We start from the raw sequence: 18,945 nt of genomic DNA, 5'->3' as shown, positions 1-18,945 counted from the left end.
GATTCAAATGACTGAACTCAATGTAATAATAAAGACTTTACTGACACTGACTTTGGATGCAGTTGACAAACTATTATTAAAACCCATTTCCATTCCATTATACCAAATATATTGAAACAACATAACACTTAATTAGGAACAGCACCATTTCTATATTTTTAATATTCATTCGAAAATTATTGAATGTGAAAAGATCAAAGTTTTGTGCCCTCATGATGACTACCCAACTGTAGCCATAAGCACACTGGTCCTTTTATTTTTCCAGATTTTGCTGGTTCAGAATTCACAAATCCTTGGCAAAAAATTTGGGCGCAAAACTGGAAATCACAAATCTGGTTTGTAAATGTAACAGTTTAATCCCCTCTTTTGTGCCTTATAACGTATTGCAGACAAGATCCATCTCTCTGGAACCCTTGTTGGCCATCATTTATTAGATTTTTTTATACATATAATTAAAATTTTCTTTTAAGATGGCATCTACATTAAACTATTTCAAAGTTTTTTTTTAGAAAAAAAACATCTATAGGGGTCATAAAATGGGCACTGATAGCTTATAGAAATAAAGCAGATTTCATAGCGCTTTTCATGTCTTCTAGACGTCACAAAGCACTTCACAGTATATACTGTAAAGTGAATTGACTGTATTTTTGTGGGTGAAACGCGGCAGTCAATTTCCCACAGACAGTCATCGATTGAAGTGACTAATTTATTATTGATTTTTTTTCTTGAGGGATTATTATCAGGCGTGTGGAGTAAGGAAACTTGCCCAAGATTTTGCCCTGCCGGGAATCAAACCCAGGTCTCTCGCTTGTGAGGCCAGTACTCTAACCACTGAGCTACAGGACTCCATACGAAGGGTCAAGACCAGGATCTTGAGGGTATCGGAATCCATTGGAGCCTGGCCATGATGGAAATAATGGGCCTGATGCAGGAGAGAAGATGAGCTGTAGAGTTTTGAATGTGTTGGGGTTGGAGCTAGAAAAGCCAGCAAATGAAACTGAATAAATCTCTCCTTGAGGTAACACAAAGGCATGAATGAGGATATTGGCACTAGGGGGGACAAGATAAGGATTAATGGGCAACGTGGAAAACATTTGTCTTAACAGCAAACCAGATGTAGTGTTTGAAGCCGAGCGAAGAAGCAAACTGAACACCAAGATTGGCCACTGGCTGATTAAGCCCAAGCAAGCAGCCAGGGAAGTTGATGGAAATAGAGCCAAAGGTGAAAAGGCTTCCATGACGACTGAACAAGATGGTTTCAATTTTGTTGACATCCTTAAGTTAAGGTTTATTCAGAACGTGATGACTGACAGATTTATAACAGGATTAGATAGATTTTTCATGTACTGTGTCATGCTACACTCCACATACATAGACAATGCGCACGAATTTAATGAGTATATAATAAATATTCCTTGCTCTGGATATACTGCCTTATGTTGCTAAAATTTCTCAAAACGCTTTACAAGATTTACTGAAAAGTGTAGTGACTATGTAATTTTGTAATTTGCCAATTTGCACAGAGGAGTAGGAACTCTTAAATATAAGCTATTACCCATAACTTTTATGATTTGTCTTCAATGACAATCATAAAAGTGATGTGTAATAGCAACAGCAAATTACATTTCTAAAACACCTTTCACACTGGGAGGATGTCCGAAGGCGCTAGACAATCAAGGATTTGTACCCGAGCTGGCGTTGGGATCAGGAAGGATGGAAAGCAGAGAAGGGGAGGAGTGTGACCGAAGTCGCGGTCAAAGAGGAGGGTCTTGAGATGGGCCTTGAAGGAGGCAAGGGAGGGGGTGAGGTGAAGGGACTGTGGGATGGAGTTCCAAGGGGTGGGGTCAGAAAGGCTGAAGGCCCGACCACCGATCGTGGGGCAGGGGATATGTAGCAGGGATTTGCATTGATATGTCCAGGTTTGATTCAAGTTCAGGTCACAGAGTTATAACACAGTTCACCCAATCCCATGAATCAGATATCAGCAGATGTTAAAAAAAACACAATTGTAAATTGTTAAGTAAAAATAAAAATGTATCTTTTGGAATATGTATATTTCTTGGCGTTAGTTTTGCCCTTAAACACAAATATTTGCAAGAATAATTTAAGCTAGAAGCAGCTTCAGAGGAGGTAAATCTTTGTGTTTAAGGCAGATGGCTGCTTATTCAAGCTGGTCAAAAGAAGAAACTAGCTTCCACTAAAAAATAAATGTCAGAAATCATTTAACAGCTAATGATAAAGAAAGTGTTGTGCTCCATTCCCATCTTTCTCGCTGGTGTAAATTAATTCAGTTTAATCAGTTGATCTGTATTAAGATGCACACTATCTTCAAAGGATGGAAAACAACTGGCTACAGGTACATGGGTAAAGTGGCTTTGTTTTATGCAGCTCAGATTATAAAACATACCTAAACGTCTAGAAAACACCTGCCAGCTTTAAATGAAGCAATGTGATACCTTCCTGACCTGTTTACTCAAGTGTTCAAGTACAGAACAGATGATGCAACGTACAAGATAGAAACTAAACTGGAACCAGATGAATTATACATTCAGTAGCACAGTTAAGTATAACAAATACATTTTTAAACAATTTTGTTTTGATGCCTGAGAATTCATCATATTATTAAACCCAAAACAAAAAAACACCTACACCAAAAGAGAGAACCAGGGACTGTCTAACCACAACAACAACAACAACAAGATTCCATTTATAAAGCGCCTTTCACGTCAGGAGGACGTCCAAGGCGCTGCACAGTTGGGTCATGACCCGAGCAGGGGGGAAATGGTCAGGGTGAGGGGAGGGAAGGGAGGGAGCGAGGAGGGGGGAAATGGTCAGGGTGAGGGGAGGGAAGGGAGGGAGCGAGGAGGGGGAAGAGAGTCGAGAGGGGAGCTGAAGGCTCGGTCAAAGAGAAAGGTTTTGAGACCGGCCTTGAAGGAGAAAAGGGAAGAGGCGGCGAAGGCACTGGGGGATGGAGTTCCAGAGCCTGGAGGCTGAGAGGCTGAAGGCCCGACCACCGATGGTAGGGCGGTTGGGGCGGGGGACGTGGAGCAGACCGGAGCCAGAGGAACGGAGGGTACGGGCAGGTAGGTAGGGGGATAGTAGGTTGGAGAGGTAGGAGGGAGCAAGGCCGTGAATGGCCTTGTAGGTGAGGATGAGGATCTTGAAAACCAGTCAATAAAATGCGTAGATTGGTTCAGAATGAGGCAAATTGTATTATATCTCTGCTGGTGCTAGCTCCTCTAATGAAGATATCTACTCTAATCCCATCTCTCCCACTCCTGGTCCCTATACCCTCTGATTCACTTTTAAACGTTTGAGTTGTTTATGGGCTCCAAAATGGTTTTGGAGTAAAAGGCAGTTTGGGCCTGTGAGAGGGATTGGCAATAGTTCTAACATGTGGAGTTGTGATTTGTACAAGGGTTGAGGTATATTTTCTATGTTATTGTTAGGAAGCTCCTCTACTTCAACCTAAAACACCTTTAGGCTCTACTTCTTTTAAACAGAACTAGATGATATGTCCAAAAGAATTAGTTTCCCCTTCCCACGCACCCTCCCTCTGAGGAGAAAGTTTTCCACTTTCTTCAATCCAGAACTGCTCACAAACCCTTTTGCATATTACTTGAGTCTCAAAGGAATATTTTGCCTTACATTCATCAGAGACAGAATTTTTGGAAGATGCCTGAAAACATTTTTAGCACACAAATTATATCTGTGCCAAGCCACCCAAGAGAGAGGACATGTGAAATTGATGTATTGCTCCCTTAACCGGAGGGGGTTCACTCTGTATTAATTTACCCCAAAATGTGATGAGGTCAAAAGGGTTTTACGTACAAAGATTATGGGTTAGAACTTCAACTTGCTATTACATTATGTAGTAAAAATTCATTACAGTTAAAAATTCCAATAGTGTTGCATGTGAAGTACCCAGATGTTCAGGAGACTGTCCACTCTCTCCAATATTTTTCACAATGCTGATGTTTGCATGTTTGACTTTCCTCAGTTGAAAACCACGATTCAAAGCTCAAATGCATGACCGGCTTCACGGTGATCGATCTGTGAGGTCAGTCTTGCTGCTGAGATCAGCTTCTTGCACATCTGGGGAACTTGGATACTTTAGAAATTCCTAAATTTAAAACGCGTGACAAACCGACCCCAATATAAAATCTTGCCTCTTAGTCACACACTGATTTGAATCTGTTTTGACAAATGTTTCCCGGATATTAAGCCTCTAGGAGACTACTTTACGATGTGTTGCAACGTTAAACAGCTGAAATCTGTGATACAAGTAAAAGAAGGTCAAATTTATTTTAGACTTTCCTCTATATTTTCAGCCCTTTGAAAGTGGAAATATATTTTGGAATTAGACTGATCAATTTGAAGTGATTTTTATGGTTTTAATCTGAATCTTTTGATGGTTTATATTTACTGAGCGTTATGAATTTTGCAGGACGTGAGGATTTCTGAACAGAACAAAGAAACCATCCCGGGTATTTAAGAATACTAGCCACGCTAAAAGTTTTCATTTGCTGTTCTAGTTGCTCAAGTATCTGAAACAGTGCCAGCCAAACTATGGACCGCAGGTCTGGCAAGAAGCGTCACCCACCCTTTGCCACCCCCCCCACCCCGGTTCACGAACATCTGCACTAGTCTAGGCAAGTCCATGTTTGATTGGTAGTGTATTTCCAGGTTTTTCTTCATTGAATATTTCTTGATTTATGGCATAAGTACAAAAATATTCAATCAAGAACATGTATTTTGTGTTCAGAAAACCCACAATGCAGAACAAACACCTAAATGTGTTGGGAATTGTAGCCTCTGACAGACAATACAAAAGATTTCAATAGGATGGCCAGGAACAAAAGTCTGCTCAGCCTTGCCAACTGCTATAGAACCCATCAATGGAAGCTTGCCAGCTACTCTAGACGAACCGTGTATAAAGTCTTGACAGGTCTCCAAGGTATCAGCAATTTATATCAATTGTGTTCAAGGAGCATTTATTTTAGAATCATTCCTCACGCATTATCTACAGCCCTATTAGTTTGAGGTCCATTCTTTTCTGAAATAAAAACAGTGAACTGTACCTCAGTACACTCAAAATGAATTCATTACTATCAGCAAGCTTGAATTTCCTTGGACTAGTATAGGACTAAGAGCCAAGAGAGACCCATTGTAGTCATAGTAACAAATAATGTATTGCTTTCAGTGTTCAGCTATAGCTACAAGTGATTATTTAGATTTATACACCACTTTACTTCATGTTTAAAGTAAACCTAATGAATATTATTGAGCTACGTTGTTTTGTTTATTGCTCCCCCCTGCTGTCTGAAGATGCTGTGCAACGAAAATTACATAGAATTACAAGGACTGTTTCTAACATGGAAACAAGCCATTTGACACAATTAGTCCTTGTCGGTGTTTATACTCCATATGAGGATCCGCTCTTCCAATTGCCCTCTCCCTTATTTCTCTATTCCCTTCTCTCTCATGTGTGCATTTCTGTTAGTAAGCTTGAATTCAGTATTGGATAACAAATTCAGTCACTTTCGACTTCCAATTTGGGAAGTGCTATCCCTACATACAATACATATGCTTCCTAGTTTACTTCTAATATCCAGTAAGTATCTGTATTGAACTTTATTTTGTCAATTATCAACCCTGGTGCAAACCCTGTTGTGCACTTTTTGTAAAATCTTGGCCTCCTCCACGAATTCTACTGTTCCTCCAACCCTGATGTTGGCAGATGTAACTATCTTGCACTGACTTTATATCCAGGTAATTAATGCATTCATGGGACCAGCAGGGTCTCAACAAGGATTACCAAAACCTCACCTAACAGCTTCCCCATTTCAACCTTGTTCCCCTTTCAATCACTCTCTGCTTTCTTTCGGACAGTTACTGATCCACGTTTGATCTCCTACATTGATACCCATTGACCTTAGTTTTTCATGGATTCTCTCATGTGGTCCTTTGGGAAAGGGGAATAAAGCACAAAATAGCTTATCAATAAACAAGCAAAATGTTATCATTCCTGGAATTATGTTTACGAAGGGAGCTTTGAAAACAAGTCAAAAATATAATGGGCATTGCGGGCTGTTTTCAGTCTGATAGTGAATAGGTATGTTTGGAGTATACTTATCTCTTCTGGGTATCATTAAATGTAAATGCTTTTCAGTCAATACAATTCCATAATGACTTCTGAGATTCAATTTAATCCCAACTGCACTCAATAGACTGTTTTCTAATAATGTATTATATACACTCACACATTCAATTCTATTCAATCTTCTAACGGGGGACGTTCCAACAGATCCCGCCTCAGATTAACTGATTTGATGTTGACCTTGATCACTGTTGGCTCATCGTTATTAATACAAAAGTAAGTAACCCTTGATGCACCGTGATAGTTCCTTTTCATGATGCTCAGTCTCTTGAGTAGAAAGCAAAGCAATCAATCTGTAAATAAGGTCCTAGATGAAAAATACTTATTAACAGTAGGTTGTGAACATCCCAGTTTATAAAAGTATAATAAAGTGTGAGTTAACATTGATCTGCATCCACTGAAGTTTGGAATCAGTACAGGATTGATTCTGGATGTTCTCCAGTGCCAACAATAGCTGGTATAGAGTCTGGTACATATTGTGATTAGGTCAGAATGTTCTGTGGTATTTTCTGTGATTCAACAGTAACTTATCATCATAACAATAAAACCATTCACCATGTTCTCCAAGGGCTCCAAACTGGAATAACATTGAGACACTGAGGAGTAAAAACCTATTGCATTTTTAGAGAGAAAGTACAAGAGTTCCATTTTGGGTGTTTCTTAACCGGAACCGACTTTAGGGTATCTGAATTTGAAAATCTGGTAACCGGATCTGCATCACGTCACACAGATGAGACTTCAAGGAAGCAACTTCTTAAAATGGATGAAGATTTACCCACCTTCCCGAAATGTGTCACATATTCATGGATTTCTTAATTAAGAAATTTCGTAACAATTCACACACATGCCCCAATTGCACACAGTAACCATAATGTTCATATATAGTACATGCTTTAAATTTAACTTGAACAATTGTAATTGTTCTTCATATTCTTCATATGTCATTCAGGAACAATGACTTGTTGCATGGACGTGTCTGCCCTGTTAATTGGCTGTGTTCAACAACAGCAGCAACAACTTGCATTTATATAGAGCCCCTCACGCAGGGTAGTGTCCCAGAGCGCATCCAATATGAACAGTGCACATAAAAATATTTGCAGCAAACATTAGCCATGTCATTTACAGTTAACCTATTGAACACATAGGACACTTCCTTCTTCAGCAGTAACAGTTGCGATAACACTTGCATTTGATATAGTTCTTTCTTTGTAAAAGCCTCAGAGATTTGGACAATGCGTTCCTTTCAAGTGTAATGATATACACAGGTAACTAGGCCATCACAAACACAAATAAGAAGCCACTGGACCCTGTATCAGAAGAACTCCCTGAATTCCTTTAAATACTATAATAATAATAATAATAATAATAATAATAATAATTCTTTCATTTGATATAGTGCCTTTCAAGTCTTCTAGATGTCTCAAAGCGCTTCTCAGAACATACTGTAAAGTGAATTGACTGTATATTTGTGCGCTCTGGGACACTACCCTGCGTGAGGGGCTCTAAAACGTGGCATCCAATTGCACACAGCAGTGTCCCACAAACAGTCGTGGATTGAAGTGACCAATTTTATTATTGGGCTTTTTTTCTTGAGGGATTATTATCAGGCGTGTGGAGTAAGGAAACTTGCCCAAGCTTTCGCTCTGCCAGGAATCGAACCCAGGTTTCTTGCTTGCGAGGCAAGTGCTCTAACTACTAACTACTGAGCTACAGGACTCCACAGTCATGAGGTGAATGACAAGATAATATGGAGGATTGTTGTGCAGGACACTTGGAGAATCTCCCTTCTCTTTTAGACGAATGCCATGGCATCCTTAACATCCATCTGAACAGACCATGATTTTAATGTTCACCTGAATCATCAGAGCACGCAGATGGAGCTTCAGTTTTAACATCTGATTTGAAGGAATGTGAACAGCAATCAGTAACTACTTCATTTATCAGTAACAACAAGATTACATTTGTATAGCGTCTTTGACGACGGGAGGACATCCCAAGGCGCTGAACTACTTTACTTGGACAAGTTTCCTTACTCCACACGCCTGATAATAATCTCTCAAAAAAAATAATAATTTGTTCACTCAATCCAACCGTTTGTGGGACACTGCTGTGCGCAATTGGCTGCAGTGTTTCATCCACAAATATACAGTCAATTCACTTCACAGTATATTCTGAGACTTTTTGAGACTTCCAGAAGATGTGAAAAGCGCTATATCAAATGCAAGGATTATTATTATCGGACCGAATGAAACAAAATCTATTTTTGTACAACAACCAAGTTAGCAATTTTCATTCAAAGTGTATTCAAGTTTGTAAAATTTATCTGGTTATCGACTGAACCCACCTGCAATAAACAACAGAAGATCACAGACAAACTTACCCCATGTCTGGATCAAGGGCAATTCCTCTGGGATTCCGCAGGTCCAGATCTAGTAAAGTGACGCAAGTATCTCCATTCCGGTTGCACACAAATATTCGGTCACTGACATCATCCACGAAGTAAAAGTTTCCAGTTAGCCAATCTAAAGCCATTTGTTCCACGTCTGCCAAAACAAGGAACCATGTTAAATCAAAATCACAAAACTAAAATAAAAAGTATTAATTAGAGGGACGGTGAACTGCAGAGTACACATATACAGTTATTTCGTGCTGTTCCAATTTATTTCACATTTGCTAATGAAAGTCGAACAAATCACATCATCGAATCGAACAGCAAATGGTGCTAATAAAAAGTTTAAATAATTTGTTTTTTCTTGGACAAGGATTGCACGATTTCCCAATGTTCAGTGTTGAGCACTGAAGCAGTGAAGCATTTTTTTTAACATTATGTGAACGATTAACGGAGAACAAATGTAGCTTAGTGGTTAGAGCATTCGCCTCGAAGGCAAGAGGACCTGGGTTTGATTCCCAGACAGGGCGAACTTAAGCAATTTTCCTCATTCCACATGTCTCTGTTTAGCTAGCAAGTAGGAACCTGGTTGTTAATCAATTGGCAGATCGCTTTCCCCCCAAAAAAGAAAAAATAATAATTTGGTCACTCAATCCACGACTGTTTGTGGGACACCATTGCGTGTAATTGGCTGCCACGTTTCACCCAGAAAATATAGCCAATTCACTTTACAGTATATTCTGTGAAGTGCTATCACATGAAAGGAATACTATTATTTTATTATTATTACTAGAAATAGGGAGATCTTTGTCAGAAGAAACTCAAGTGATAAAGAAATAAGAATTAGGCAATATGGGAAATTGAGAAGAATGAAGTCAGGTATGTGTCTTGGAGGGTAGGGGATTACTTCACAGTCTGTCAAGATAGCATATTCCTGATCAGAGCAAATTGTAACAACTATCACGAGACTTCCCTTCAGATTACACTCCTGAGAGCAACCGTTCCTCTATTGCAAAACTGCTCTTGGATGTTGGTTTGCTTTGAGTTGTGCCCTGTTATTGGATTATGTATAATAATGTGAAATTATACATTACTTGCTGGACATTTTCCCCCGCGTATTAATAATAATAATCCTTACATTTGACATAGCCCCTTATCACATCTTCAAGATGTCTCAAAGCGCTTCACAGAATATATTTGTTAAGTGAATTGGCTCTCTGTTTTGTGGGTGAAACACAGCAGAGCACAGTGGTATCCCAAAAACGGTTGTGGATTAGGTGAGCAAATTATTATCATTATTATTTATGAGACAGGATTATTAATAAGTGATCTCTCAATTTAGCTTCAATAGAACGTCCATAAAAGAGAATGGAGAAGTTCATAACCCTTTAGGAAATCATGAGACATGAATGAATGTCAAGTAAAAAAAAAAGTATTCAACTGAAAATATTACTTTGGTTTCAATACCACACTATATAGCGTAATAAACCACTGCTTCCTAAATTAATTTGCAGTCTTGTCGAGATATGTACCAGACAGTGAGTTTCAGTATACAGAAGCTACAACTTAGCAGCTGGCCTAAGCTAAACAAACCACAAACAGTGGAGGATAGTTTCAAAGTTATTAGAAAGTTATGGAGTGAAACGAAAAAAATGAAGCCAAGTATTATTCATAGTCTCAATAAGTCTGTGCTCTGCTGTTCACTGATTTTTATTACATTTGAAACTTTATTTAAAACAAAATCACATCTATTCAATGAATGCTATATCACGGTCTTCCATCAATATATCAAAAATTCAAAAAAAAATCAAAAATTCGGGGCGAAAAATTAAACTAAGCTTCTTCATCAATCATTTGGATTAAACATCCGCAACGATTATTTTAACATTTAAGAAGCAGCTTGATACTGTAAATGGAAAAAAAAAACAGGGCAGGTATTCTGGAATGAGGAGATCAAATACAACAAAGCACTTTCTTCACCCATGCCTCTCTTGTGATAAAAATCTCTGCTTATACAGTGAAATCCGCTTTTGTCGGACGCCGGATAATCCTGGACGTCGGGTAAATTGAAAAAAACGCCTGGACCCGAATCATTTGTATTCTTACCTGCTTTAAATACATTTGATAATTCAGACAAAAATCGGTCAAAATGCCATTCTGGTCGCTGCTGAGTGTACGTACACGGGCCTTCTGTTTGGCCAGTGGCTACATTCAGCCACGAGGGGCTCCTGGATGTAGATGACAGGAGTCAAATTGCGTTTGGCAGCGGACTCCAGCCATTCACAAGCGTCTGGAGTTGGGCTGTCAATCAGTGATGGGGGGGGGTGGGTGGCGCGGAGGAACGGGGAAGCACAAGGGCGGGAAATCGTGATTGATTGACAGCTGAGCAATTTTTGTGCATGTCTGGAGCCCATCCATTCACAAGTGGCTGAAGCTTGTCAATCACCTCAACATTGCCGCTAATATGTCCCCTACCCGTCCATTTCATTTTGCACTTTAATTATGTGTGGCCAGAGGCTTGCTTTTCAAGGTCTATCAGTCATACTTACCTCAGCATTGTGAAAATAATTGTATCATATGCTTAGGCAGTTACATTTTTCTTGTTATAATATAACTAGCTGCATCCATCGCAGCTTCGATGGCAACTAAAGGATCCAGTATGGAATGTATACACAAACAGACATTTCGTCTTTATCTATACTCAGCTGGGAGGACTCCTGTGGGAGAACTCCTTTAATATATTTTCTCGCAGTCTCTTTCTCTCAATCTCTCTCTCTCTCAATGTCTCAGTCTCTCTCTCTCTCAATCTGTCTCTGTCTCTCCCACAAAACACACAGTCGCTACACTTTATAATATATTCTCTTTCACAGTCTCTCTCAGTCTCTGTTTCTCTCAGTCTTTCTTTCTGTCTCTCTCACTATCTCAGTTTCTCTCTCAGTCTCTCTCTCTGTCTGCCCCACATGGGAGGACTACCATGACAACCAGAAAAGAGTGCCATACATTTGTTGCAGAATATAGATGTATCTCACTGAACTGTGTGTGCAGAAAACGACACATACCTCATATTTTGGGGACTTACTTAAGGCATTTTTTAATATAGCTCAACAATAGGAGATCTTCCTCAAAAAATGTGCCCATGACACTGCCAGATGCAAGACCTTCCCAATGAGGTATAAATCATGTCTCTACGTCAATCAGTTATTGTAAGATTGTCAGATACACTGACACACAGACAGTCAGACAGACAGACATTGTCATTTTAATATTATAGAAGAAGATTGTACTTAGGATATCTTTGGCTCCAAATGCTGGAAGAGGGTGACTATGGATTTTACTTGATTTTAGACATAAAAAGTTAGACGTTACCTTCAAATGTTGGTTGCAAATAATCTTTGGCGAGCTGTATTGTGTTGTGAAGTCCTTGCGTTAACATTTTAGGATTGTGTGACTATAATAACACATAGTTAGCTCAGATATATATTAACATTTGCATATTAAAAAAAAGACTATTGGACTGATGAATAGTGAAGGCATTTAACAGCCAAAAAGAATGGAGTGGAGAGGAAAGCAGAGAGTTATTTGAAATCAATGATGAAGCTTTCAGTTCGAAAAAATAACATGCGATAGAACTATATTTTATTCATTGTGTTGATTCTATTAATAAAATAATGGATGTTTACAAGGTTTTTGTTTTAACCCTCTTCCATCAATTTAGAAGCTGCCAGCCCAACAAGCTATGGTTTATTTATTTTAAAAAAGCCTTAATGGAAATCACACTGATAGCTAACAGGTTTTACAAGGTCTCAATATTACATCAACGTTTTCCCAAAAGAAGAGCATTACATTGGATTTTACAATAGGAGATGGAAAAGTATAGCATTAACCTTGTTACCAGGCAGCGTGTGTGTGACGTGTGTCTTGTCGAATTGCACTATATTTATTGGGGGGTTTGCATTTGCTCTTTTTGTTCTGTTACAGTTAAGTTGTATTAGATTTGTGAAGCTTGGCTTAGAAATGTATTTAAAGTAGATCCAACATTTTCTTGGCTGTGCGCTGATTCATTGTCTGCAGGTAATCACAAATCTCTGCATGAAAAATGTAAGGACATTTTGTATATCAAGTTGCGATAATTGTTTAATTATTTTGTAGCTGGGGGGAAAGTCTATTTTAAATTGGGAAATTTAAACTGCAGGAAACCAAGTGTGTTATTATCATAATAATGGGGAAGAAAATGCAACTTTGAGTCATAACGACTTGCTACTGAAGTTAACTGGATTTACATCATGCACATCTGGTTACATTTTCTAACTTGCATAGGAAACTTCCCCGTGAAACCAGATTGAGCAGCTACCGTATATTCAAACATTCTCTCTTCCAGCAGTACAAGTTCTGTTTGCTTCTGAGTCAAAATGACACAATTCCACTGTATTCTCACGAATCGAATATAGCGTGATCACTAATTAGCCTTTGTTTTGCACAAGACTAACTTTTCTGTGCTAACTTCATTTGCATGTATTCAGGGAATTTCTATCACTATGTGAGGCGATGCTTATGAAAGATAATTATAGAGGAACCAAATAGCCATATGGGAGGGATATCAAATATCACAATATCAAAATGTCTCAAAGTGCTACAAAGTGTGTGTGTGTGTATATATGTATGTTTCAGTGTTTTATATATGATACATTATGAATGTGCATTTTGTAAGCAATTTGTTCAAAACAATATCCCACAAAACAATCATGATGTGAATTGCCAATTTCATCTGGGGGATAGTTGGCGAGGAGATCCTAATCTTCACTGAACTCTTTCCTGAAGCCTGGCTCCAGAATATCAGCAATTTGATTAAAGAAAATAGGCCCTTACATATCCGTGTGAGATTCATTAAAGGTTTATTTCTCCTCAACATAATTCAAAGCAGTTTTGTGGATTTATTCATACTGGGAACTGACACGTGTCATTCACGAACACTGGTAATGATCTCCAAATGCTTTGGTCTTGGTACATCACATCTCAACATATTTTTCCTCAATCTGAAATATTTTTCTATCTCCTTTAGATTTTCTGGTGCCTCGCCATGATTATTTTGCTGTAAAGGAGCAGATTCTCCTGGATCTCTAATGGTCAAAGCTGGGAAGTGCTGATCAGGTCCTGTGTCCTGTGTGGTTTACCTTTCCCTTCCCCTAGTGTGGAAATGCCTGCTATCTCCTGCTTATCTCCATGACCCTATCACCCCCATCCTCATCCGGCTCCACTGGCTCCTCATCCCAGAGTATCAAGTTCAAAATCCTTGTCCTTACTTTTGAAGGTCTCCATAGCTTTGCTCCTCCCCACCTTGGTGACATGCTAATCTCATACGGGCCTGTCCACTCCCTCCGCTCGGCAGACTCTGGACTGCTATACATCCCCCGCCCTGCCTGCCCCACCATCTGCGGTCGGGCCTTCAGCCTTTCTGCCTCCACCCTCTGGAACTCCATTTTACAGTCCCTTTGCCTCGTCCCCTCCCTTGCCTCCTTCAAGGGCACATCTGAAGATCCTCCTCTTCAATCACACCTTCGGTCACCCCCCTAATCACACCCTCCCTGCCCTCCACCCCTTCTGATCCCAACCCACAGTTTGGGTGCATATCCTTGGCTCTCCAACGCTTTGGAACATCCTCCTGAAAGTTGCTAAACAAATGTAATTTATTGTTGTTGTTGTTGTTATCTCAACCTGACATTCTGACCGAGATTAGAAACATTCCATCCAGTAACTGTGGCTCAAATCATTGTATGATCATGTCACATGATCCAGCTTATCTGATCTAGGTAACCTTCAGACCTATTAACATTTAGCAGTAGCTTTTTTTTGCGTGAGCTATATTGCTTATTCAACATTACGGAATCAGACAAAATTTCCTTGGCTTTTTTTCACAACTTCGGTCTTTTTTCGTCCAGCAGTTCCTATGTTCTTATGTTCACCATTTGCGCACAGCAAGGTTCCACAAAATGGCCATGAAGTATTATTTTACATAGGTAGTTTGGGACATATGTGCATGTGACCACCAGGAAGGTGGAAGGCAAACTAAATGGATCTTGGTCTTTTTTCGTCTAGCATTTCTTATGTTCTTATAAGAACATAATTTGGAAAGAACTCTTTCCCTTTTATTTATTCTGTCTATTGATTTTTCCAGTATGAGCTTGCCAAGCTCGCACAGGCATTCAAACACTGCTGGTTGGAACCCTTGAGTATAAAATAGCACTCTATGCAAATAGGCTTCTCTTAGTTAATTGACAGCCAACACCCTTCCATATTCTTTCCATCACTCGTTGACATGCCATATTTCTTTCCCAGCCTCTCGGGCATAAATATAACTGAATTAAATTCATTTTATTAGGAAAAGTTCCTCATTAAATGGGTTTTTCATAGAATTGTGCTTGTTTATGTTTATGAGTAACTTTAATATGGTATCGCACTGGGACGCACCTGGTTACTTTAGCAATCCCAGGTGTGACCTGTGACCCACTGTCATCTTACTGCTGTTACTCTTCTCCAATAACACAATGGGAACGGGCAACCAAAAATAACATTTTATTTACATGTAAGTAATTATTTTCTTTTCGGCTTTAAAGAGATTGAACAGGGAAATGTTGAGAAACATCAAGCTGATACATTCAAGTTTATCGCCATAATAAGTTATAGCAATTGTTGGTTATGATTAGGTAGTTTATTTAAATTTGTGCCATTTTAAATTAATTATATTGGATTTGAATGTATTGTGTGAAGAGGATCAAGTCTGATTCATTTTCAGTTTTCTTTATCTAAATGTTTACATATTTATCCCTTAGACTGCTGGGAAGCCCTAGGATATGTATCCTTGGTCAAGAAGCTTTTTCAGATCATGCGCTATGTCTATAATTAAAGACAATAATGACAGTAACAAGGCTGTTGAAATATTAGAGACAGAATTAAAACAATTAACCTAATGGATATATATCAGAAAAAACTTCAATTCTTCGCAAGTGTCTTTTTCTAGTATTTAAGCTAACTTGGTCTCCAATTTATATATATTTTTCTCCCCCAAACATTGAAGTGATCTAGTGAATAAAGATGTGGTGTAATACTAGCCTGTCTCAGGTTTGAAACAGCGATGAACTCGCTGATTTCAGCTAGGGCAGCAATTGGGATACAATTGGCCTCAGTGCCCTTGGGTTAAAGCCTAATTACTATCCAGAAAACCCAGCTGATAGGTGCAAATGTAAGTATTATTGGGTGCGGACAGGACCAGTGTGGGTTGCCAATCTCTCCCCTGCAAGGGGAAAAAGGAATACAAATAATAACATGAAGAAAAATATTCTCACAACTATTTCTCACAAAGGTAGGTCCAAGTTTAGAGAAACTAGGTTTCTCTATTGGCTCAAAATAGCTTTAAAGGTGACTTCGTTGCTACAACTAGGTCAAAATATGGCATGATTCAAATCAACTTGTGAGGTGCTAAGTACATTTAGCATCTTCTCTCGTTCCCCCTACCTCCCTCGCTCACATCAGGAAGCTCATCTGCAGCATTGCAAAGGTTAAACATACTTTACTATTTTCTTTTTTGTGTATATCTTTAGCTTTTTTCTAAAAGTATAATCATAATTAATGACAATAGCAATGATAAGTTACATATTAAATGTTGCATTTGTTGAAATAGTCCTGTCTTAACGGCAATATGACATTACTCTGAGATCACACCACTGTCTAAACAGTTATAATTCCACAATGCATATATTTTAGAAAAATCCTGACCTTGATTCTTTTTAAAGCTACTTAAAGGGATCAGTCAATTTACAACTTAGTGAGTTGAAGAGAAATATAAGATTAAGTAGGTGAAAGAAGTTGCTTTTACTCCTAGATGATGCCATTTGTGTTTAACCACCATTCAGCAGTCCATTGCAGTTTTCTTCAGCAGATAAATAATATTAATAATCCTTGCATTTGATACAGCGCCTTATCAAGTCTTCGAAAAGTCTCAAACCTCTTCACAGAATATACTGTAAAGTGAATTGACTATATTTTGTAGGCAAAACGCAGAAGCCAGTTGGCACAGCAATGTCCCATTAACAGTCATGGATTGAGTGAACAAATTTGGATTATTTTTGAAGGATTATTACACCAGGAAAAGCGATCCGCCAATCGACTAACAACTCCGGGTTCCTATTTACTGCAAGATAAACAGAGGCATGTGGAGTAAGGAAACTTACCTCAGGTTTTGCTCTGCCCGGGAATCAAACCCAAGTCCTCTCGCTTGCAAGGCGAGTTCTCTAACCAATACACTAGAGGACTCAGTGCTAGAAATATTGCTAAATGCTTGGTTTGAGCTTTATTAATCAGCTGATTTGTAAAAACTGAGCGTTATTGATGTTTGCATTCATTGTGCCTATGAAGGAAGGTGTAAATAGAATATTAGCATTTTAAATCTTACCAAGTGAACCCTTTGGCTTAGCCAACCTGCATACACTAAGATCCCTGGCAAAGAAAGTTTTTGGCCCTGTTACTGCACAATGTCAACCAAGTAGATTCTGTATAATGCCTCCATTGTATTTAACAGCAAGTACCAAGTAATCTGTAATACAGTGTGACCTAAGTAAGAAGTCATTTGTAAACTTATATCAGAAGGTAAGGTCGGGGGGGAAGAAATACATCCAAACAATACGTTACTTCAAGAAACAGCAAAAGAGTGGGTTTATAATCATAGCCTTATTTTAGGTCAGTGAAAATATTTGCCCAACTACATGGCATTATGCTGAAAAATCAGAGTTTGATCATTTTCTTCAGTGACAACATGATGTTTCATCGGTGCTTAGAATAACCCTACTCTGTTCTAATCAAAGCAGGAGAATGTCTTCAGGAAATACAGGAAATGTGGCATAAGATATTCCAAATTACATATAAAGGTTACTCTAATCTGGACAATTTCAGCTTCAAAAGGGCACAGCATGTTAAACCTCTTTGCTTCTGATGATGAGTTCTTGCTGTGCACTATTGAATACTAGCGTGGAGTCCTGTAGCTCAGTGGTTGGAGCACTCGCTCACAAGCGAGAAACCTGGGTTTGATTCCTGGCAGGGCGAAATGTTGGGCAAGTTGCCTTATTCCACATGTCTCTGTTTACCTAGCAGTAAAAGCAGGAACCCGGTTGTTAGTTGATTAGCGGATCGCGTTTCCGAGGTAATAACTCTTTCAAAAATATAATAAATTGGTCACCAATCCACAACTGTTTGCGGGATGCTGCTGTGCGCAATTGGCTGCTGTGTTTCGCCCACAAATTATACAATCAATTCACTTTACAGTATATTCTGTGAAGTGCTTGAGTCGTCTTGAAGACCTGATGAGGCTCTATATCAAATGCAAGGATTATTATTATTATTGCTCCAGACCTGAATTCCCTCCCTCTTCTTTTTCTATTTTTTTCTGTATTGTTTAACCCCCTTTTCTATTTTATCCACTCTCTTTTCTTCGAAGTCGTGCCATTTGCTTTCATTTCCATGTCCACTTTAACACAAATAAATATCCGGACCAGTGATTCTACCTAATCCAGTCACTCGAACAAAGGGTTCAATTGAATTTGATTATTCACCTGATTGCTTTTTATGGGGCATTGCTTATGCAGATTGGATGCTGTGTTTGCTTATTTGTTATTTATTTCCAGTCCAGCACCCTTGTTTTCAATTGAATTATTCATTATGATTTTACCTATTTTGAGCTGCGGGTTAAGGGACATTTCAAAGAAAAGTGAGTTTCCCTCAGTTGATATTCCTATCTCTTCACACACATTCACCCCATACAATCAAATAAATTAGTTCCTTATCTCATTTGTAAGATTTCGCTGGCACAAATTAGCTGTCACTTTCTTCCCCTGTAACATTGGTTTCATTTTCTAATTAATCTCATTCTGTAAAGTACTTCAACGTATTTCCTTTGCGTGAAAGACGTACAATGAATGCAATTACTACTGTATTCACATCTGACTGATGTGAAATGGACTTGCTGCTTGCTCCAGATTATACAGTTGTGAACAAGATTGTCAAAATGTCTTATGGGACTGTAGTAATTTCTACCACGCTATACTTGACTGGATTTAAATAGGATTCCATCATGGAGTACAGATGACCTCAGGCTCAAAAAAATACAAAGTGTTTTACTAGTACTCACCCCCTTTTGCAAAAATTGCAAAATTAGACCCCGGTTTATAAGTTTGAATTTCTAGAAGTACAGATTGCTTAATTATTGCAATGTACATTTAGACTTTTATGAATTATTTGAAATTATATTTAAAATTGCCAAATGATAATAATAATAATCCTTGCATTTGATATAGCGCTTTTCACATCGGGAGGACGTCCAAAGCGCTTCACAGAACACACTGTAAAGTGA

At 38.7% G+C, this 18,945-nt stretch overlaps 1 protein-coding gene across 1 annotated transcript in view; it reads right to left on the bottom strand.

Moving 5' to 3' along the window:
* Positions 1 to 18,945, bottom strand: part of LOC103180487 (low-density lipoprotein receptor-related protein 1) — a 552,054-nt gene that overhangs the window by 335,974 nt on the left and 197,135 nt on the right. Inside the window, exon 7 of the mRNA XM_042336207.1 lies at positions 8,541 to 8,703. Within this exon, the coding sequence (XP_042192141.1) occupies positions 8,541 to 8,703 (163 nt within the window). The remainder of the gene's footprint in view (positions 1 to 8,540; positions 8,704 to 18,945) is intronic.

The sequence above is a fragment of the Callorhinchus milii genome, unplaced genomic scaffold, assembly GCF_018977255.1.
Source record: "Callorhinchus milii isolate IMCB2004 unplaced genomic scaffold, IMCB_Cmil_1.0 Scaffold6, whole genome shotgun sequence".
Lineage (NCBI taxonomy): Eukaryota > Metazoa > Chordata > Chondrichthyes > Chimaeriformes > Callorhinchidae > Callorhinchus > Callorhinchus milii.
This window is presented reverse-complemented; position numbering and strand designations above follow the sequence as displayed.